This window comes from Bombus affinis, chromosome 10 (genome assembly GCF_024516045.1).
Source record: "Bombus affinis isolate iyBomAffi1 chromosome 10, iyBomAffi1.2, whole genome shotgun sequence".
Lineage (NCBI taxonomy): Eukaryota > Metazoa > Arthropoda > Insecta > Hymenoptera > Apidae > Bombus > Bombus affinis.
In genome coordinates this window covers 4,794,313-4,817,494 of record NC_066353.1, presented here as the reverse complement: position 1 = coordinate 4,817,494, position 23,182 = coordinate 4,794,313, and the positions used below count along the sequence as shown (strand labels likewise).

At 41.5% G+C, this 23,182-nt stretch overlaps 1 protein-coding gene across 5 annotated transcripts in view; it reads right to left on the bottom strand.

The window, feature by feature from the left end:
• The window catches only part of LOC126921507 (transcriptional regulator ovo), a 26,311-nt gene extending 3,129 nt beyond the window's left edge, over nucleotides 1–23,182 (bottom strand). For 2 of the 5 annotated variants that reach the window (XM_050733171.1, XM_050733166.1), the window contains exons 1-10: nucleotides 22,798–23,179; nucleotides 22,370–22,688; nucleotides 5,390–5,808; nucleotides 4,518–4,989; nucleotides 3,589–4,138; nucleotides 2,983–3,326; nucleotides 2,582–2,811; nucleotides 1,821–1,958; nucleotides 1,293–1,592; nucleotides 312–470 (exon numbers count right to left, since the gene is read on the bottom strand). In XM_050733171.1, coding sequence (XP_050589128.1) covers nucleotides 312–470; nucleotides 1,293–1,592; nucleotides 1,821–1,958; nucleotides 2,582–2,811; nucleotides 2,983–3,326; nucleotides 3,589–4,138; nucleotides 4,518–4,989; nucleotides 5,390–5,808; nucleotides 22,370–22,502 — 2,745 coding nt within the window. In that variant the 5' untranslated portion in view covers nucleotides 22,503–22,688; nucleotides 22,798–23,179. Of the gene's footprint in view, nucleotides 1–311; nucleotides 471–1,292; nucleotides 1,593–1,820; nucleotides 1,959–2,581; nucleotides 2,812–2,982; nucleotides 3,327–3,588; nucleotides 4,139–4,517; nucleotides 4,990–5,389; nucleotides 5,809–22,369; nucleotides 22,689–22,797 lie in introns of all 5 variants that reach the window. The other 3 variants (XM_050733167.1, XM_050733168.1, XM_050733170.1) reach the window with 3 other exon arrangements.

The window sequence follows — 23,182 nt, the reverse complement described above, 5'->3', positions numbered from 1 at the left end:
ATATTTATCTATACATATATTTATATATAAACATATATCCTTTTGCTCTATCTCTTATGAATTTATTAACGTTTACTGTTTTGATCAGCTTCGTATTTCTTCCCACCCTCCCCTGCCTATCTATCTAACTTCGTAATTTCAAACGTTGTTTCTTTTTTTTTTTTGTCTACCAAGGAACGGAGAAACACACGTTACAAAATTAAACGATTACCGGTCACGTCCTCCTTACCTCTTATTATTGTTTCTTTTCTATTATTTATATGACATTTTAAACAGTCATACTGTACTCTAATTGGAGTCTATCTGCGCACCTGGAGCAACATGTTGGCAAAATTGCTGTTGGTGAATTTGAAATGTCGCTTATCATAGAACTTCAATAAAGCTGGGCTGTATGGGTGTTTATCTTTCAGATGTAGGTAATGGACCTCCGGCTCCTGCGTTGTGTGACCGCATTCTTCGCATACATATACCTGAATGAAATGAACAGAAATAAAGGCATTAATTAATATCCATTTAATCTTACAATGTTATATCCAGAAATTGGTGTTATATCGCCGCCTTCTTATGTGTTTTTGGATATCCTCTTTGATAAAAGCTCAAGCTATATAAATTGCGGAACTTTTAAAACTGTTGATTGTAATTACTTCTAGGAAAACTCTACATCTTTTCTTTTATATAACCGTTACTGGAATATCGTCGTTAAGAAGAAAATAGAATTTAGTAAAGAGAGAAAAAAAAATTAAATACAGAAAAGGTCTATATTATTGTGCCTATGAATATGAATGTTGTTTTGGGTTACAAAGTCTAGAAACAAAAGTGCTATAAATAGATTATTATTGTTGTCTCTTGTAACTTTCGGCTACAGTTACACACCAAGGTTAATTTTGTTGGTAATATCCTTTGCTGTAAATGTACCAAAGTGTTTTCTATCGCTCTCAAATGTAACCTAACACTGCTAGAGTAAGGATCTGGATCAGCAAACACTATACCTGTATAAGTATAAATAAGTTATTTATACTTATCGAAGTTATTTATACTTATCGAAGTAAGCATAAGTATAAGTATAAGTATAAGTATAAATAAGTTATTTATACTTATACTTATACTTATACTTATGCTTACTTCGATATATATTTTTATTACAAATTCAACCACGCGTTTCTCTATTAGATAACGTCAAGAGAAACTATTTTTTTATAATTATGTCAAGTGATTTACTATTATACAAGATCGTCGTGATTCAGAAAAATATATACGATATTATTGTATGTTGATTGAATTTTGAACCTTACCTTTGTGCGACGTTCCTTATATGCGTATTGATGTTGAACACCGTGAACCTTAAGGCAGTGACTCTCTAGAGAGCACCTCTGCGTGAAGCTCTTTTCGCAGAGATTACACTTGTACGGACGAACACCGGTGTGTGTCCTGGTGTGCCTCTTCAAATCGAACGTATCATTGAAACCTTTGCCACAGAATGTGCATAAATAACGTTTTACGTCGCTGTGGCATTTCATGTGACGATTCAACAGTCTTTGCAAACTGAAGTTCTTGGTGCACACGCGACACGTGAAACGATTCGGATCGTCATCCTGAAAATCAACGAATTTTCTTCATTTATTAAAAATATTCTTCGTGTCATTCTTCATGTTGCGAAATACATATCAAACGCATGAAATATGTAACAACGACAAAACTGGAACGGTAATCAGAAACTGGGATCTAGGTGTGTAAAGTACTAAATCTACAGTCTGAGGAATGCAAATCTTAATAAAATATGCGATATATGGTGAAGAAAAACATCAAAGAATGACGTTTACCTTGCCAGGCGGAGGTCGAGCTGCTCTCTCTTCCTCGCGAGTAGCCGCAGCCTGTCTCTGACCCTCGATCGCCAGAGGATTTTTAATTCCATGGCCGCCATTTACAAACTCCAATTGGCAGTCACCAGGAAGACCAAGCTGTAACAAAATCACGATTAGTTTTATCTATTAACCCATCTAATCTATTATTTTGTAACTCAATCGGTAACGGATGAAGCACTCTATTTGATTGGCATTGCATAATTGTGCTATCGCGCAAACTTTGATGCGTTTGAATTGAACGAAGCCAAATATTCTACAAACAAGTATCGTTTTGAAGCTTTTAATTATTTATATGGCAGTGTTTAAGCATTTTGGAACAGTCTGTCCCTTGCTAGTTTTCATAGAATAGCGTCCTGTGTTTATTATAAAAAGTTATATCTTTTCAAGCCACAAAAATTGTATCGTGACAAAGAATTCAATTAATTGTGAAATTAACGAGATGATACATTTAATGTAAATACATGTGGTCGATTTCAAGAAAGAGAAGAAAGAAGGAAACAAGGAGGAAGAAAAGAAAGAAGGGAGTAGCAAAAAGGAGAAGAAAGAAGGAAGCAAGAAAGCTGAAATATAAGAAGAGACAAAAGACAGTAAGGAGAGAAAGGTGAGAAAGAAAAGGCGGGCTTTCAGATCCAGCAACAATGCCATACAGATACTCTTAACCGTATTCAAGTTCGTAAACGAGAAGTATGCTTTTGCCTGGATCAATTTCGGGTGCTTACCCTTTGTTGCAGTACACCGACCCGTTGCGTCAGCGGTGGTTCTCCGACAGGACCAGTCGGTTGCACGGTATTTACCGATGCAGAGGACACCGTAGCCGCCGGGCTTGGTGCGTGTTCCATCAGAGCACAGGATGGCGATGTGCTAGTCGAGGCGGCGTCCAAAGAGCAACTAGCTGCTCCTGGGCTTGGTAAGCTCCCACCAACGCTACTACCAGAGTCTAATTCCAAACCTAACATCAACAGTATCAAACGCTTAACTTTATCCTTGAATACATTATAGTAAAGCTATGGTTACAGTAGATGTAGGTTCTTTATTTTATTCTAGGATATTTTGAGTGTAGGATATTTGTACAAGCTGTTTTACGAAGAATGAAAGGGAAAGAGGCGATATAAACACTAACCGCTACCGGTAAAACTTAATCCTGGACTCAACAATCCTTGGTGTTGCTGTTGATGAGAAGAGGTCGTTGTGGCTTGCTGCTGCTGCGGCGGCGGTTGCTGCTGCTGATGCTGCTGGTGCTGCTGGTGCTGCTGGTGCTGGTGTTGGTGCTGTTGGTGTTGTTGCAACTGCACCTGTATCTGTAGCTGTTGCAGCTGCGGTTCTGATTGGTGTTGGTGGTTCTGATTAATGTGAAGCGCGAGCTCCGGGCGTTCCTTGGAGATGGGCTGATAACTTGACTCTGCTGTAGCGTAGGTCAGCCCTAATTTCGAACTGAAATGTTGAGGAACTGCTGTGTAGCTGCTCCTGAACAGAGATGGTTGTTTGTTTGTATTATTTTACGACGGTCGACGAACAACTTTCGAGTGCATCTCATTTGGTTCCTCGGAATCCTTTTTAATAGTGCGAATTTTCAGCTTTTTCTTACGATTCAATGTCCAGTTCAAAGAGCACTCTCGATTTCCAATGCAACAGAACACGTGACATTCACAAACGTTAGAGAGGCGTATCGCGTGCGAACATCGAAAGCAACTCAATTCCGAGTAAAGGATTGTTCACAAGCACTTACCTCGACGTGTCGAAGCCTCTGGTTAAGGCCATGCTGTGCTCTGGGAAAGGATCGACGCTCGGTTCTACGGGAGTGGTCATTTGCCCGCCGTCCTGGCCGATTCCACTTCCAGCCGAAGCTGGCGAGTGCAAAGATTCTTCCAGAAGATCATTGCTACCATCCTCAGCTGGTAGCCTTGGTAGAAACAGATCGGCAGCGTCGCTCAGACTCTCAAGAAGAGCGGTATGATCCGAGGGTGAATTGAAGGTCAAGGTAGCGGTGAACTGAAGGGGATCTACAACGGCGCCCGTCACCATGTCTACCATCATTCCTGTGTCGGTCATATCATAGGCGCCATACTGTCCCGATAACAAATCGTTTGCTTGTATCTTGTATGCTGATAGATCTTCCTCCTCTTTCAGTGTCAAACCATAAGATGCGCACACATTCTGTAGAAGAGAGTATTGCTTGCCATCTTGAGCATTATACTGAGAATGCTGCGAGTTCATGTCTTGCTGTCCTGCGTCGCAGTCCATTCCTACCGCCGGTGATGGTGTCAGATATCCGTTTCCTGAGACAATCATTTTATTCATATATTACTAATTGATTTATAGTATATTATAGCTTATTTATAGATTAGTAATATACTGTGAATATTTGTGTATTCATAATTTTATGAATACAACTAAAGAAATTATGCCTAAGGGAAGATTTATATCATCTCCTAGTTATTATACACCTTATGTATAATAACGTATGTATAATTTCGTTTTGGATATTTTATATATTATACAGTGACTAGAAAAAAATGTTGCATGCATTCTTATTTTTTAATATATCATGTTTTTGAAGTCATATGAAAATATTACTAATTAATCAGTATGTAAATATATAATAAATACAATACCACTTATCCAGATATCTTTTGTAACCATTATCAGCTATCATACCTTGAGTACTGTTGTACTGATTTGCGAAGTTTGCCAGATTATTCCCGCCCTTGAGCGACTCGTAGAAGGGAGGTAAAGAACCAGTGGGTGGCGAACTCGGACCGTAATTTCCGCGGCCGTTTCCACCAGGATTCATTCCACCTCCAGCACCTCCGCCTACAGCTCCACCGCCTCCACTACCACCTGTGACTGCCCCGCCTCCGCAGTAGCTACCACTTCCGCCTGAATTCGAAGAAGAGGAACTACCAGAGTTGCTAGACCCGTTGCTAGAACCGGAACTTCCGCTGCTACCAGAAGTTGAAGATCTCCCGTGACCTGCTGCTGCGTGAACTACCTGAGGACCAGATAATCTCATAGCTAGAAGAGGCCTGGCAATTGAATTGCCGATCGCGCGCGATACTTTTGCTCCTTCACGACCTCGCTCCTCGTCCTCTTCCTTTCTCTTCGGCACGGCGTAATCGATTGGCTGTTCCTGCAAAAAATAAGTCCTCTGTATTAGCTGTCAGGATAGATTTTCGCAGGTGGTTACACCAGAATTAATTAGTATATGTATGCGTGAAATAAATAGATATGAGCGTCCTCTTTCCCGCCTTTATGAATAATTGTTTAAAGATGCATTCAACCAACACCTTCTACATTGTTTAAGTTATTTTTGGTCGAGTTATTACACTTTTTTGTATTTTTTTATGAATATGGGAAGATCGTTATAGATGTGCAGAGTACCATAACTTTCCTGGTACCACTGACAGTTGATTTTTTTAGAGATAGAGTAGAGAGAAGAGCGTGTTTGTTAACACAGGCCATAGTAAGGTAGCATGGAAAAAATTCAAGCGATTAAAAATTCACTCTCAAGTGAAACATGATGAAGATACCTGTTCCGGTTCGTGAACTTGTGGCACCTCAATCTTATCCTCCCTCCTAGATGTTGACTGACCTTGTGAAGGCACCCTCTGAATGACTGACACTCTAGTCGGTGGTTCGACTCTTGGCGTTTTTGGAGGAGTGTCGGGTCTGGGTAGCACCAGCTTCTCCGATTTCGAGAGAAATTGAGTAGCATCGCTAGAGGAGGGGACTATTGGTGGGCTGTTATATTCCTTACGTTCTGCTCTAGTCAGTACGTGTCCTCTGCTCCCGTATGGTACGTCTCCGCCGAGAATACTCGAGATGAATCGACGCGGCGGTGTATCGGTTGGAGTACTCGATTGCCATTGTGGCGGTGGAGAAGAAGCTGGACTGGTGCTGCGTAATGATTCCGGGGTCGTTGCTCGATCATCGTCTGTTTTCTCGCGATCTGTATCGTTGAATCGAATATTCTTATGTTTACATAATATTCCCGTTCCGAGTGTTTTTGTTGCAGCCGTGTTATGTTTGGATTATTGGATTATTTTTGGAGTATCTTGATGCATCATCATGATCGGATGAATCAAAAAAAAGAAAAAACAATTAAAAGGATAACAGGATGATATGAAGCTTTAGCTCTAAAAGCCGATTTTTTTTGTTTTAAACATTCTAGACAAATTCATTCGTAGTAGGTCGATCGTCGTTCAGAGAGAAGACTGCTTGATGATTAAAATTCGCAAATTTAGTTCGGCTCAGTTGGCGACAAAATTTTAATGCTTGGTGCGTCTGGAATAAGTAATGAGCATACGGTTATAATATGGGCTCTCGTCGTCGTGGAGTCAGGATGGTTGAATTTACGAGCAACCTTGAGGAGGTTCGTAGGTACCGTATGCTATACTCTCTTTCTGTGCGTCCTTCACGCACTGCCTCGTAATTCGTCCTCGAGCAGCAACGTTGTTTCGCACACGATATAACCCTAGCTACCATTAAAACTCATTCGAAAAACCGCTTCTCTCATGAACGGTGACGGGCGTTAAATCCTATCAACCGTTTAACATGTTGATGTCAGCGTGCATCACCGATGGGTCACGCGAGTCTGTCCCGTGAGACGACATGTATAGCATGTGGGTCACACGAGTCTGTTTCTTGAGGCAACGTGCATCACAGTGTATTTCACTTATATTTCACAAAATAGGTTTATGTTATTTTATCTCAACGATATACGATATATCTCAACGATAATATCTACAACGATCATAATATGTTGTTACTTTTTTGATTTTATTCGTAGCATACTCTCTACCTTTTACTCTAGAAATGCGTTTATAACATTGTTTACATCGCTGTCTCGTTTTACTCGCGGGCCCTTGGTACGACTGTAGAAAATATGAATGTTTCTTGGGCAGTACTTTATTTTCACTTGGCATTTCTTCTCTGTGGGGATTCACTGAACTTAAAAGTTGATCAATAATTTTTCCCCTGAAAAATAACACACCTATGATTTTTGGAAATAGCTAGCATAAAGTTAAAAATTGCGATCGTGTTGAACAGTCTAATATGACGCTGCGCCGCCCCACGAAATAGACCGTGCATTCGAGCGCCACCTCACACAGAAAACCCTAAATATCGGTCACTGAGTCAACATGTTAATTTGCCTTATAAAAAATACGAAGAAAGAATGAACCGTATGAAAAATTGTACGAGAATATATTGGAAAAATTCAATGGTTAAAGAGAAATGTGCGAAGAGAGAAGCACACTACAACGTATTTGCAATACGTCTTCCGTATCACTTACAAAGTTTACATAGCAATTGGTAAGACTACGATCGACATTGAAAGTCGACCGATTCGAAATTTACTGGCTTACGCTATTTCTACCAACGTCTACGATCTATTTCGCCTTACGGTTATCTCTTCCACATACGCTACCTTGTTCAAGCTCGTGTTACAGCTACACGCATTACCCGATCGAACGACGTTCTTGAATATAAAATAACGATAACCTTGCGAGTACAAGTAAAGCGAGTAAGCTACGCGATTGCAACGGCGTGCAACTTTCCATCGTTCGACAATGATATTTACGGCGGACAAACGCGAACAGGAGGAGCGCCCTTCAAGGACAGTCTGAGAGGCAATTACACGCAGTCTCGGATCGCTTGATCGGTCGGGCCGGGGCTGAGGCATCTGGCTGTAGAGTTGGATTCGTAATTTCTCTCTATTACCGGGATCCGCTTGGGTCTGCGTTCTCTTGACTTTGACACCGACTGTGTTTCGCGAATGGAGCACGAGGACATCGTGTCGGCCGACGAAGCCATTCGAGCGGAAACCAGGAAACCAGTCGCGAGGACACGCTACTTTTTGTGAGCACGTGCGCGCCGTCTATATGGGGCCAGCGACGAGGAAAGCCTTTTCCGCTCTGCGCTTTTTTAACTTTGATCGCGCTTTCGACTATCGATTCGAACATGGAAAAAGTTTTTTCTCATTTACGACTGACAATCTTAGTGATATGAGTCAGTCTACCGCTATTTTTCAGAAAACGATCCATGCGTGCGTACTTTACCTTAATTATAATACAAATCTCGTTGTATCTTTTCATATCGTAGAAATGTAACACGGCGGAGAACAAAGTTAAAAGTTAATTAAATATGAAATGAAATGGACGATTTAAAAACTGAAATACCACGACCGAATCGAAATGCTCGAAGAGCTATGTACGTATCTTGTAATAGGTGAGGATTTCAGGAAAAAAAAACTCGGGAAAGGAACTCTCGTTTCGCTAGCAATCTCAATTTTCATTGCTACTTAATTCATCACTTCTTCAACGTCTTCAATGTCTTCAACGTCGTAATAGTCTGCTATCAATCAGAACCGATCTTCGATATTTCCATACAGTACATGACACCTGTCATCATCATTAGGATTTTGAACGTCCTTCGTTCCAGCGCTACCAGCAGCGATCGCGATAGCTCCGTCCCTGGGGCGAAACGCGTTTCTACGAGCGGAGATTTCATGGTTCTATAGAGACGGTGGGTCAAACGTTTAGAGAATGCTTCTAACGACGCGTCTTTACGCAAGCGGTTGCGTCACACCTCCAAGTCGAAGGTAACAACGGATCCGCGGTAGAGAGGAACCAAAATGGCGGGTTCTGTTCGCGGTTGAGCAACCTTCAAACAGAATCGGCCCGTGTACGTGAGATCCTCCGACCAAATCCCTCGAACAGGTCCGGGGCCGTGCTATAAATACCTGCGCGAGCTTCGTGACCGGCGTACCGATCTTTTTCTTCCAGTCGCGTCTTCCCTCCTCCAAGGAATTCTCTATCCTTCTCTTTCCCTCCTTCTACTCTTCCGTCTGGACAGAGAAGAAGAAAGGGAGGCCACGAGAGAGCGAGAAGAAGAAACAAGAACCGGTACTTCGAGTCTGCCTCGGCAGGAACGAGCAGCTCCCTGCCGAGAGACTAGCGATGCCCATTCGATTGTCCGCGTTGCGAGTTTTCGAGCAATTTAGCTGTACCGAGGATCCAGTCGCCTCGAGTCCTTATCGAGAGTCGAAGATCGAAGAAAGAGAGAGGGAGAGAGAGAGAAAGAAAAGAAGAAAAAGAGAGAATGAGGGGGGAGACCTGACCGGTTGGGAGTCTTGAAAGACCGAACGGTCTCTCGGTGAACGAGAAAGATCTGATAGCTGTTCAAGCCTTGACCGTACGCAACACCCTCGTAACGTTCGTTCTATATTAAACTAACGTTCTCTATATGTCTCTCTACCATGTAATTTTAAACGATCGAAATCTAACGCGAAACTCGCGCCGTGCTCGTTCTATCACAGAGAGATTATTTCGTCGTGTAGTTTGTACAAGGTAACGTTGTGGTATGTGTCAAATAATACATTAGTAAACGGTGTAACAGATTACAACATTGGAACGAGTACTTTTCAAGTTTTATCACAGACAGAAAAAATCCTTTGGGTTTTATAGATTCTATCATTCCCGTGAGAAATAAATCACATTTATAATCGCGAAGATCAAAACCGACCTAATCACCATTGATTCGTCTTTCTTCCCTTTTAATCTCCCAATTATAGGAAACTTCTGGGTTAAATCTCACGAAAGTACTGGATTACGACCAATGTCGCTACTGTCATCAGAGATAGCTGTGTCACGAAGAAGACGAAGCGACAGTCAACGAGGAGCAAGTGCATTGTAGAAAAGTTGAAATCAACGTCAGGAGATCGCGTAACATTGAGTATGCGTCATTGTAAACGGCATCGCGTGCGGGACCGCGCGGTTTACGATATCGTCGCTTAATCTCCTACTATAAATTCCGATTCCCGTACCGCTGGTGATTTTGTCGCGTAGTTGACGGGTTTTCCTCGTTACAGAAGCCAGAAGATACAACAGAGATACTATGATAATAATGTTTCAGCTTGAGCCGGCGCACCGCATAGACAGTTCCATTTTAAATGAGGCTCCGCGAACTCGATCGCTATAAAGATATGGTCCAAGGCGAGCGAGAACGTTCGACCGAACCTCACGGTGCTCAACGTTAAAAAGTAACGGGTTGAAGAGTCTCCAATGACGAACGCAATGACGTCGCGTTTGCTTTTTTCCTCCGGTCGTTTATCTATCGCCTTTTAATGACTCGCATTTTATTTCTTCGGTTCGCGCTGTCGTAGCGAAAAATACAACGTCTTGAGCATTAGTAGTTGCAACGTGTATTTAAATCGTAGCCTACGTTTGAAATACGACGAAACACGACTGTACAGTTTTTTTCTTAAAAAACGACGCAAGCGTAACGCTATTTCATCTTTTTCCGATTGAAAGTCTTGAGGCAACGAAGAGATGGCTCCAACGTTTCAATAACATTTATCGTAGATGAACAGAAGTAAATAGATTTCATGATCGAAAATGCAGATATTATTACTAATATTGAAGAATTTATATCAAATTGGAATACCAAAAAGAAAAATGACTAGAAGATGAAATTATATATTCCTGCAGCGATCCCTTCTATCGTCGATAGTATCTGTATATCACATTATCATTGATTGCAACATTATGAGGATTGTATAGAAAAACTCTACAACATCTATGTATATATAGATCTAAGATCTGGAGAGGAAGAGAACGATTGTTCTTCGTCGAAACCCTATAGGAATCATACGAACACGAAGTTCATGATCAGAGAGAAAAAGAGGTAAATTGGATATTCTGGCGGGAGAAGCTTCTGTCTTGTCAGCTATTGGCCTGGCGGCAGCTTCGTGGCTGGTTGTTGTCTGCTCCATCGAATGCCTCGACTAATCGACCTACTTACGCTCCGACCACTCCCTTAAATCCTTTTTTTTTCTCCAGTTTTTCCTTTCCTTTCCTTTTGGCTACCCGCGGTGCTACGAACCTTCACCGCTTACACGCCATCGTTTATTCGCGTTCACGCGGATACACAGACGGCCCAAACAATGCGCTAATTTTGTCTTTCACTGGTTGGTCTCTCGCTTCGGTACTTTTCAGCCATTCCAACCAACTGGTGCGTTTGTGTCTCGAAAGCATACCATTAAAGATTTGTAATCGATTCACAGTGCAAATTTTGCATTACTCCGAGGCTCGTTCGGGACGACTGCTAGATTCGTTTTATCGGTCGCGAATCTGACTATTGCGGTGAACCAGAAGTAATTACATACAGAGCGTTCGATGAAATCGCTTTACTCCTTCCTTCGGGGAAAATAATTTTTGCGCTTGTGATTTTGATTGATTTGTTGAGTAATTTGATCAAAATCAAATTCATTCAGCGAAAAGTAACATGTACATCATGATTCGGCTATTTTAACTTGTAAATAGCAACCTTTGTAATATGTATATATATATATATATATATATATATATATGTCAAGCTTTGCCCAATCGAACGATAGAGGTCATCACGCAGGTGATGAAGTTTGCCAACATCTGCAGACAGAAGAAGGTAGTATGCGTGATGATCACCCTAGAAATTAGCAATGCCTTCAATTCGCTCAGCTGGAAGAGCATATACGAGGAATTTGACAAGAGGAAGCTGCCATGGAAGGTCAAAAGGCTAATCGGCAGTTACCTATCCGGAAGGAGGATCATCGTGAGCAACCAGCACGGCACGTGGAGCACGAGGTGGCGGCGGGAGTCCCGCAGGGATCCATCCTCGGACCATTCCTGTGGAACTTGGTATACGACCGGTTGCTCGAGAGACTCGACAACATGCCAATGGTCAGAGCAACCGCCTTCGCGGATGATCTGGCCATCACATGCTCCGTCGGGAGGAACGAAGAGGCCTCCGCCAAGGTCAACACGATGCTAAGGATCGCCAACGACTGGTGCACGAGTGTCGGGCTCACCCTGGCGAGAGAAAAGACGGAGGTCATGTTCATCACAAGCTTGCGAGTGCCGAGAGTGGTGAAACTCAGGTGGGGCTCCTCGGACATCGAAACGGTCGATCGCATCAGGTATCTCGGAGTCGTCATTGACTCCAGTCGGAGGTTCGGTGCGCATATCGAGATGGTGTGTAACAGAGCCGACAAGTTAATAGGAGCACTTAGGGGAATTCTACCCAACATCAATGGGCCGCCCAGCTTGGCTCGTAGGCTCTACTACAATGTGTGGGAGTCCATCGTAACTTACGGAGCACCGGTGTGGGCTAGAGCAGCGAATACCGATAAGAACAGGAAAAAGTTGAAACGTGCACAACGAACGGCCCTGTGCATAACAACGACGGCATACCGTACCGTCTCCCACGCGGCACTTTGCGTGTTGACCGGGAATCTCCCGATTTACATAAAGATAAAGATGCTCGGAGAGACCTACGAGAGGAACAAGATCCATGGGTCCAGGATTGGCACGGATGATGACTGCAAGCTGAAGGAGGAACTGGAGGCGATTCGCAAGAAGGCCCAAGAGGACTGACAGAAGGAGTGGAACAACTACAAAAAAGAAAATATCACAAAGAAGCTAATACCGAGTGCGCTGCTATTTACCAAAAAGAAGATGGACATCGATCACCACACCATGCAGCTGCTAACCGGGCATGGGAGCTTCGGTGTCTATAGGAAAAGGATTGGCAGGAACAGCGACAGCAACTGTCTCGACTGTGGAGACCCGAACGACGATGCAGAGCACGCCCTCTTCGCGTGCCCGAAGTGGACGGACAGAAGGATCGAGCTGGAGAACGCTCTGGGCGGGAAGATAGACGTGGGCAATCTGATCGCCACGGTGACCGCCAAGGACGAGAGCTGGAATAAATTTAGGCAATTCTGCAAGACCGTCATGTGTCACAGGAGGGTGACAGCGAGGGCCTGGGAAGAAGCAAGGAGGAGAACGAGCGAAACAACAACTACGCGGAGCAATGAGGGCAAGAACATGAAACAACGAAAAACCGCAGAAGGAGACCAGCCCAGTATTCTGAACTGGCTGAGAGGACGACATGAGCAGTAACGGCCCGAAGAAGTAGATACTACGGGGCACGAAAGGACAACCCTGATGACTGCCGACAGGTTTTACCGGGGTTGTCTGCCCCCCAAGCGGAGGAAGAAGGAGGAGGGGTTTTTAGTGGGTATGGCAACGACATCCGACCGACTCCCACATAACCCAGTGATGCGGGTCACTGGGCATGCGTAATAGCATTTTCCCCTCCCCATGAAAAAAAAAAAAAAAAAAAAATCGAACGATAGAGAATTTGATCAAAGGTACCACAAATAAGAGTAATTGTTCACTTCAGATAACTATAACTAGGACTATCACAATTACATAACTTCGTGGAGTCTATAAATAATCCAGGTCATGCTTATGGGGGATTAAAATGGGGAAAAAAATCAAATGGAAGAATCAGATCCAGACGTGAAGTGCAAACTCGGCAGTAAACTTATGCTCAACACACGTACACCAGCAATAAGGCGTGACTATTGTAAAGAATGCGCATCGCCAATAATAATATGACCGACATTGTTCCGATGTGACATTTGCATCGAATCAATGTCAGTTGGTTATCACGATGATCAAGGGATAAAGCGTGTATCGTTCTTAACCCTTTGTGGACGGGTCCGCTGGACGAGCGAGCGTCGTTGTGGACGAGAGATACTGGTGCGCGCAGTTGAGAAAATATATACGCTGAACGATTGCGTTCTTCGTTGTTGAAACTTGTAGTATTTTTTTCAAAATTTAGTTCATCACTGTCACTATTTCTGTTGTGTATTCTTGTTCAACGGAGTTCATTTTCACTATCTGAAGCACTGTCGTTGTGTTCTATTCTGTCAGGTTCAAAATAATATTTGTATTATTATTATCGAACATGTGCTTTCTGGATTTTTTAAGCATCGTGTATAAGGTATTATAAAAAATATATAAAATATATAAAAAGCTTGCTGATGGTAATGCCATTGAAAGACTGAAATTCGTCCTGACTCGACCATCATCCTACATTGCGAGTTTACGTTAAACGTATAGTTTTCTTTCATCAAAAAGTCATTACTGTTTAGTTTACTATACCCATGCGTAAATACGCATAAGATTATCGCTCAGAAAAATAGAAGTATGCCAGACACCTCAAAATAAGTACTCGGAACTGTGAACAGATACGGGTGGCTATATACCGGTACTCGTCCGTAAGGGATTAATTATTATTATAATTAAGAGCCGCGTAAAATGCAATAATTCCCGTACCGTTTTTATTCGTAATAATCGCAGAGCCCATAAAAATGTACACAGGGATTTGTGTTAATTATGGAAGCTCTGCATATTTTATGAATCACGTGTCGTATCATTAAGAAGACCCTATTTTAAAACTCTTTCTGGCACATCGTTTAAAGTTAAACGATGTTACGCATTAAAATCGTATTAACTGGCTTTGGAAAGTATCTGCACCTAAAATATGTAGGAAAAATATGTAAAACGTTCTAATATTCGTAATCTGGTAGCCGGGGAACGAAACTGGACTCCCACTTAGTTAAAGTGAATCTGCAAAAAAAAAGCGGCAACTCGAAAATGGAGCTCCTTATTTAAGAATTCTTCTCGAGAAATGCCCGCGTTGTCTGACAATTGTTCAAAGAACGTGTCAGTGATAGATCAGCTAAATAAATAAGAGTAAGTATATAAGCAAATTTTATATACAGTATATCCGACGCTTGGAGAGAAAAAATGTTGATTATTTATTAACGTCTTATATATGTATATATCGTGGAGTTGTGGAAATATCAGCCGAGTCACGTTGACAGCTTCGAGATTGCGAGCAGCGTCTAGAATTTCCAGAAACTCATACAATTCAAATAAGTCCAATATACTATGTATAAGTCATGATATTTTATTGTCACGCTTGTTCCCTCCATCGTATAATTTTACAAGTCTGGATCTCGATTAATCTATATGTGTTTCTAATAACTGTTAGGAAGATCGATAACTTACTGTAATTCTTCTATGTATATATATATATATATATATATATATATATAATATTGGAAACTCAAATTGGAGCGCCTTATCGAACACGCGTGTATTTTGATATTACGTGCCTAATCCCCCGCAAAGAATCGGTTCCGTTGGCTTAAACTTCGCGAAGTATATGACAAGACGTGAAAAGAAAAGTCGAAGGAGGAGCGTCAGTGTGGACAGAGAAGGCTAGCTGCACCGTATCTGCGTAGCATTTGCGTAGCGGTACTGTGCGTGGGTCGAAGCATCGCGAACAGCAAGGTGACACTGTACACGCAGCTACACGGTTGCCTTACGTAATGGAACCGTGCACGCTGTCCCTCCTCCTGTTGTCCGTTAATTCTTCTCCGACCGTGGCCTCCCTCCTTCTAACGCGACTCTACTCTCGCGAACAACGTCTTTCTAGAGGCGCGCAACGGAAGATCAAGGCAGACTATCTTCCGCGCTTGGTCTCGTCTCTTGATGAAAAGTTGCGACGAGAGATGCAACTACTACTGGACGCACAGGCAATTCTTTCGACAGAGCACCGAGGTCTCACTACGCGTTGCGCTGTCGATGAGACCGGTGAAGTTGAAATAATCTCGATGAAATATTTTTATTGTTCGTGCGGCATATTTGACGTGGCATGGCAATCTTACCGTAACAGTCATACGGCAAGTGCGAACTGACAAAATGATAAGTATGAAATATAAACATCAAATAAAAGTTCGACCTAGAGTCGTACAAAGCGCTAACGCCCGACGAAGGTTACGACGAATGTAGTGTTTTTATAGACGCCAGAAACTTCCTTTGTAGTTCCTTTGTTGTCCAGTTAAGTTATGCTTGAAATTCTACTATAGTAATTTAAGTAATAAAATAATGAGAGTAAAACTTTGTTTATAAGAACTTGTAAGACAAGCAGTTTATATCGGTGGAGTTTATAATGTAGGGTCTAACCTAGTCTCTCCAATATCTATAATTTTTCGTGAACATTGCTAGAAACTTATGTTGGGATAAGTGGATTCAAGAGCAAACGCGTTTAATCGGTTATACTGAAAACTCATTCAAATAAGTGATGTTCACATAACGAAATTTTATTATATTGAGACGAAATCTTAGCTAATGCTCGGTTAAACGAACTCCTGACTATTGGATCGTTGTTTGAACGTAAACTCTTATCATTCTCAAAGAGCGAAATTGGTGAACCTCTATTATCTATATATGCTGTTTATTCCAACGGGTTCAGATAGGTAAAAAGTTCTACTCAATGTTATAGGCTTGAACAGTGGAATTTTTAGCACAATATTATGTACGATTATTATGCACTCTGTGTGCATTGAAAAAATGAAAAGATTCGATACCGCAAATCACAATTACAGATACAAACAGTCTAAAGTGTTTCTCCTATCTACCGTGTTCCTTTTCTCTTTTTTCTTTTTTTAGTCATTTTCTATTGATTGATGTGATGAGCGTGGCGAACACAGAACGATGGAGAACGAGTAGAACGTGTTTTCGAGACCTACGCTGAGCCTTGACATTCGTTGCACATACGGAAACGTAATCGGCGCGTCCCACCTCTCGTTGCATTCTGCAGGAAATGCGCAGGAAAAACCGGTACGATACTGGCACACGATTAAACGAACGCGGACGGTAGTTTCAACACCAACGAGGAAAATTTTCCCTCCTTTTTCCTTGCCGTCACTATTCAGCAATGATCATAGCAAAATCGTAGCCAACGAAGCCACGCTGCGACTTTGCGTCTTTCGTATCGGGTTTAATATTTTTGCATAAAATATTCGGCGAACACATTGACGGTTCAAAATATTTTTTTATAGATTTTTTTTATAATTTCGAAACTTATTCTTGGTTGAAACATCTTTTTCGGGCGCTCCAGGAGGATCTGGATAACCGATTATTCGAATATCTTGCGAGGAAATTGGAAAAGATTCGGAAAAATTTGAAAGATCTGAAATCGCTCTAAATCTATTCAAGAGATGTATATTACACGGCGATTAGGCGATAAATCTCATGATCAGATTCACTTAGATTTCTAATTTAGATTAACCGTAATTGAAGTTGCAACGATGATTAATGATACCTGCTTCAGCTTTTCCCTTGCGAATGGCTACTTCAAAATTTGTAGAGCGGCAGAAAAACTTTGAAAACCATGGATATTAGCTGTTGAATTTTCATTCATGTCGTTTCATGTTTATCAGCTCGAATATTAGCTAGAATAATGATCTTTGAATAAGACGTTACGTATGCTGGTGTGTTCACGATGTCGGCAGATCGCGACCAAGTCGACGCGCCGCGGCTTCCTAATTACAGTGTTCGCCGAGCGTAATAACACGCGTCGCGAATGCAAGCCGATTCCTCTGACTCGTGGAGCTTTTTTCAATTGTGGATGGAAATGAACGGAGAAAAAAGAGAAATTCACGCTTCAGCCGAAACTCTCACCACTTTTTTCAACGATACACCTGCTTGTTTTTTGCGGTTTCTCATCGTTTTGTATCTTGCTTCAAAGCAAGTATTATATTAGCAGCAAACGATCGTTTCGATTCAAATTGAGTGAATCATTGATTCATAACAGTTTTAGTCTTTTAAAAAGAGAAGATATCGAATAGCCATGCAAAATAAGAAAAAAGAAGAAGAAAATGTAAAAGGGGATGAAGAAGATGTTCGTTTAATACGAAAAAAAAAGAAGAAATAAAGTAGAAACAGCATTGCGCGTAGATCGAAAACAAACGAAAGTGTTGGAGAAACTGGCTGGTTACAGGTGCAACGGTGCATCTGCCTTGAGAAAAAAATAAACCTCCAAGGAAGTTAAACATTATCTAAATGGTTGGAGAATGATCGCGAACTCGAAGAGAAAATCAGAGGAGAGGTGGTGGTAGCGCGCGTTCTTGCAAGGACTCGGTGGCGGTCGCAACAGATTTATCGAGCTGAGCGTTTTCTGCACTTGGCCCCTTTGCTTCGAAAGAATTTCGGTCACGGCCCTCTTGCGCCATTAGCCTCCGCGGGTCGGTAGTCGTTAATACGGCTGTTCTGTGCGGCGACCGTAGCTAAGTATGCGTGCAACGTCTGTGAACAGGTGAGTCGCGCGTGTGTGCAGCAACCAGACGACGTAGCCAAGTTCTGTCTTCTACCTGCTTACACTGCTTTCGACCGCGAGCTGAACCTGTTTTCCGCGCGGCCACAGGTCCACGCTGTGTCGTTTTAAAGCCAACCGATGTTCCTTATCACGATATTTACCTTCGTCGTTAAATCATCCCCTCTTAAAATATCATTTAGCTGTCCTTCAATGATTTCTGTTACTCATTCAGCTGCCCGGTTTCGATTAATTAAAATATACGTACGCGATAACGCTTCATTCTTTATGAGATATTTTAGATTTTTCATCGAAATAAACGAACGAAATGGACGCGTACATTGTATAAGTGGTAGTACTTCGAGTAATTAGAAGAGGCGAAGAGCTGATATGTTTTTCGCCCGGTTGTCATTGCCATCGCTAGAGGAAACCCGTACCTTTGATACCCATATACTAATACACGCATACGCGCGTGCCTCGAAATGCACGCACGATGAACACCGCGAGCAGTGCATTGTAATTCGTCACAATGACTGCACATCCTGGTGTACTAGTCTTTGGCACAGGTGTGCGATTACCCTACGTGTCAACGACAGCCGAACGTCGCCTCTGACTGGTGTGTTCGTCTAGTCGCACACCACTCTGCATACGCTAGCTTTGGAAAGCGACACGATTTTAAATGGTATATTTTGCGAATCTCGTTCAGCATGGTGAAACAAAATTCATACGTCTCGTTGAAACTGTTCTCTGTTCCCCGACCTTCGGATAGTTGGTTAAATCATACCGATATACCTTTCGATTTACAATTCTACTTTAAGGGCAATGTTTTGTTATGCTCGTCGCCAGTATTCGTATTCATCGCGTCGAATTTAACACATTCCACGCACACGGTGATAGTACGGCAACTTGTGACGCAGTTTGCGGCTAACATCTAAATAGGATGCGTGTTCTAAACTGAATAAAACAATTGGTAGTAGTACCTATTTAACGTATTGACTCGAGACTTTTCGAACTAACACAAAACAAACTAAATTAACCTAATACCGTAGAACTCTGTTTATATGTATATACGTTGATTATTTCAAGGAAATAGTAACCGATCTGGTACTCGTAACATTTGATTTTACTGGTTGAATCTATTTACCTAAACCTGAACAGCTTCTATTATATGAGTAAAACATCATAACGAGTAAGGAGAATGAATGAAATCCAATGATATAAACTACTTGTCTTACAATCAGTTCATATAAAGCAACATTCATTGTAGTTTTGAAAAAGGAGCAAGAGATTTTCTTCGCTGAATATATCCAAAGCGTTGCTAAGAAATGAAGAAATCATCGAACTCGGTTTAATTTTAAATATGCAACTGCTCATTCATAAACTGTATTCTTCGCGAGCGCTATTTCGCTTATAGTCCATTTCCCAACCGACGGTAAATCTTAGCCCAAGCAGCAAAACGTTCGATAAGAATTCTGATTCAAGGAATGTGAGAGTTTGATTTTTTCCGGTCGCTTTTCTATTTACGACTTCGAACCGGCAACGTCCTTCTATCACTCCCTCTCCATCGACCCGGCACGAGATTCTAACACCGGTACGCGGAGTTCGCCTTGGCCGTCGTGGAATTACAGACATTGACGATCGACTCGTGAGCGTTCCCGTGCTCCGACGTTGCGCAATTCGCGCGAGAACCGTGCGAAACTTGAAAATTCATATTGTAACGCGTTGCGTAATATCGCGTAACGCCTGCGTGACCAAATTGAACCGTAATAAGTGAAACGTGCGTAAAAAAGAGCTACGTTCTCAATGAATGCTTCCTTCGTGCTTGAACCTGTTCCTTTTTTTGCAGCCAATTACGCAAATTTCACTCGATATCTTTCGTCTATTCGCGTGTAACAGCTGAGAAGAAACAGAAACCAACGTCATTTTAAAATATATTTGATAAAATTATTTGAAATTTTATTTGGATCATTTCCTTTGATATTATTTATACTTTGATGTGGAACCAATTTCAGATTTTATATTTGAAGGATACAAATTAAAAAAATTTTGTATATCGATATAGAATGAATATTATTCGATCAATGAGATAACTATGATATGTTAGCATACGCATGTTAAGTATACGGTTAAATTATGCTACGACGAAGCGCGTGAAAAGTATAGTGACGTCCCGCGTATGCGGGCATCAAAGTCTCCGGCTCGAACGTGGAAGTGATTCGTCGAGCATAGAAATCTCTGCGCGATGCGTAAATATGAAGATACGCCTAGAAAAACTCTGCACGCGTTTTGCATACGCGTCGAGTGCTTTCATCGTCACGTCAATGCGTCAGACTATTCCAGCACAGATTGTCGTTCTGATAAATCATTGAACCTCATCTAACGGGTAGACGCAATAAATTTACTAAGTACGACGACTTTAGCCGTATTAATATTCAATGGTCTCTTTATCTTTAGCTATTAACGGTACATTGATGCCAGCTCAAAGGTGTAACGATTGCTCCGCATTATCAAGGATAAATCTTTGAGTCAACGTTTAACGATCCATATACAGTGCATTAAAATGAATTTTTTACGGCACAATTGAATTAAAGATGAAAGAGAAAATCGATGTGTCGCTATCGAACTCTTACCGAGCGGCGCCGAATTAAGTCAAATTTCAGATTAATTGAATGCGCGTCAACGTCTCTACATCGGTCGATGTCATCTCGTCGATTTTTCACGTTATTTCGCGAAATTGATGTCTTCGTCAAATGTACGGTAAATAAATTTATAATTGCGCGAAGGACGGCACTCGTTGCTAATAAACGTCGAATAATTTCGTCTGATTTATCGCATAATAATCGAAAAACGCAAGTAAGCGTTTCTGTTGACAGCGAGTTCCTAGAACCTTACGATCTCTTTCGGTTATCGAGGGATAGTTACGCTTATCTTGTTCCTTTGAGGATGGCAAACTTACGCGTTCTGGGTTTCGTACGTTTAATTGATATACGAGCTGCTTAATGAGTAACGTCGTCGGAAAGTAAATTTGCACCTGCGGCGCGTGATAATCGATACGAGGCCATCGACATTCAGCTCTCGAAACAACCGACCGTGTCCGTGATGCGAGAGAAAAAAGAAGGAGTGACGAAAAAGAGGAACCGGTTCGAGTCATTTTTCTAAACCAGTTTAGGACCAACTTCGTCGGTCTGTCTACTCACTATACCGTTGTAAAAGAACCGCGTCAGGCTATCATCTCGCGTTATGCTACCGAATAGGCGCCCCAGGCTAAAAAGCCAATTAACCTGTCTTCCAATCAATTACATAACTGGAAATCAATATTGATATCGCACTTGAAATATTTAAAACACGAAATTCTATATATATAGCACATAAAAATTAAAGATGTGACACGTGTACATTATTGGTTTGTTTTGCTTGAAATAATGCTCGAGCGATTTAATAACACTCGTTTAGTATATGTGTAATTTCGCCGTGAAAATTTATTTTTTTACTTAATTTAAAGTTCGCTGAAATGATATTGCGTACAGTGCACGATAAATGTACATGTCGTTTACGTATTACACCGTTCTTCGGTAATAACCGTTACAAAGAGTAAGTTGTTGTTTGACAAGCGTTAAAACAGAGATAAGATCGCTACGAAATCCATAATAATTAATCGGATCTTAGCTTCAGTTTCTTTTTTAAACCGATGGATTATTTTTTATAATTACTATTGGTTTGATCATAAGATATACGACAATCATATGTTACTGAAAGAAAATTACATTTCGTACATAAATCAAGCTGAATAACTTTTAGATAAGGAAAGACAAACTGATAATTGTCTTTGATATGAATTTGTAAACAGTTAAAAAAGGTGCTAGTTTTCGAACGTTGATGCAGATGACCAACGATGAAACAATAACGCGTTATACGAAACGTGAGATAATGATAGCATTGCAAATCAAATTTGCAAACGTACTCCTAAATTGCAACGGCACCTGTGCGTCCGACTCATTTGCACCTGCGGGGTTGCCCTAAAATATTCTCGGGCACGCATTTCTTTTTTTCTTCGAGAGAGTCGAGTGTAAAAAAGTAGTCTAACCAAGTCGAAGAAAACCGAGAATTTTAATGAACTACCGAAACCGGCTTCGCAATCTTCTCGGCAGATCGACATTCATCACGACAGGGAGGAATTGTTATAATTTCTCGCGAGGTCATCGTCCAAATTTGCATCGCGATCTCTGTTAGAAAGACATCAATTTATCATAAAACTTGACAACTCGGAATGTATAGAAGATATATAGATACTTTATGAAATGTCGCAGCTGTGATGTATTAAAATGATATATTCATGATAAAAATATTTTGGCATCCGTTTCTATTTTCAACATTTGTATCTTTCATTATTAACTCGACGAATTTTATACATGAAATTTGCTAAAACGATTTTAATTTAGTTTTCCAGCTAAAACGAAAGCTGTACATTTTTCGGCATCAAGAGGAGCTAATTAAAATAAGAGAAGTTTACTTACACTGGTGTTTATTTACAATCAGACTGAGAGGTTCGGCACCATTAGTCGATGAATTCTTTCCGGCGTGGTGTGCCTCTAATAGTCTCAATTGTTGTTGATGCAATCGATTCTTGATCAAGAAAATTTTCGGCATTCTGCTGAACCTTAGCGCATGTTAACGTGACACTTCACCCTAAGGTTTCAGGCCACCATTCTCATGGTCGGCCACAGTTGCGTTCTTCAAAGACATCAACCACACTAGTAATCACTTCTGGTATCTCTCGAAGTGTCTTCTCGTCTCTTAGGACGTAATTCTAGCGACGATCAGTAATCACTGATTCTGTTGAAAAAAACCGCAATATACGGCGAAGTGTTACACTTGGTTACAAAACGAAATTTCAAGTTTGCAATGGTGTCAATGGTCCTAGTTGCGAGCTAGACGTACTTACACTTCTGATTAAAATCCACCTCGAGAAAAAGAAATATGTTGAATATTAACCGGCGAATTTTTGGATCACTTCGGTTCCCGCGATAGTCACTATTAACAACGATACACGCCAATCGCGAAGCCCAAAGATAGATTAGCCTCTCTGTTCTCGGTTAGTCCAAGGTAAAACTTCGTCTTTCTTTGTCGCGGATTTACAGTTATCTTCGACACGGAGCGCAGATTGAGCGAGAACACACGAACGGTCGAACTCTAGTGATCAACTGAAACTTCGTTGGCTCTTCGCTCGGTCGGGGCCTTGTCCCCACCACCGACTGGATCTCTCCCCACTTTGCTACTCTACCAACAGGCCCCGCTTCCCCACTCCAGCGCGGCTGGCGTGCTATACA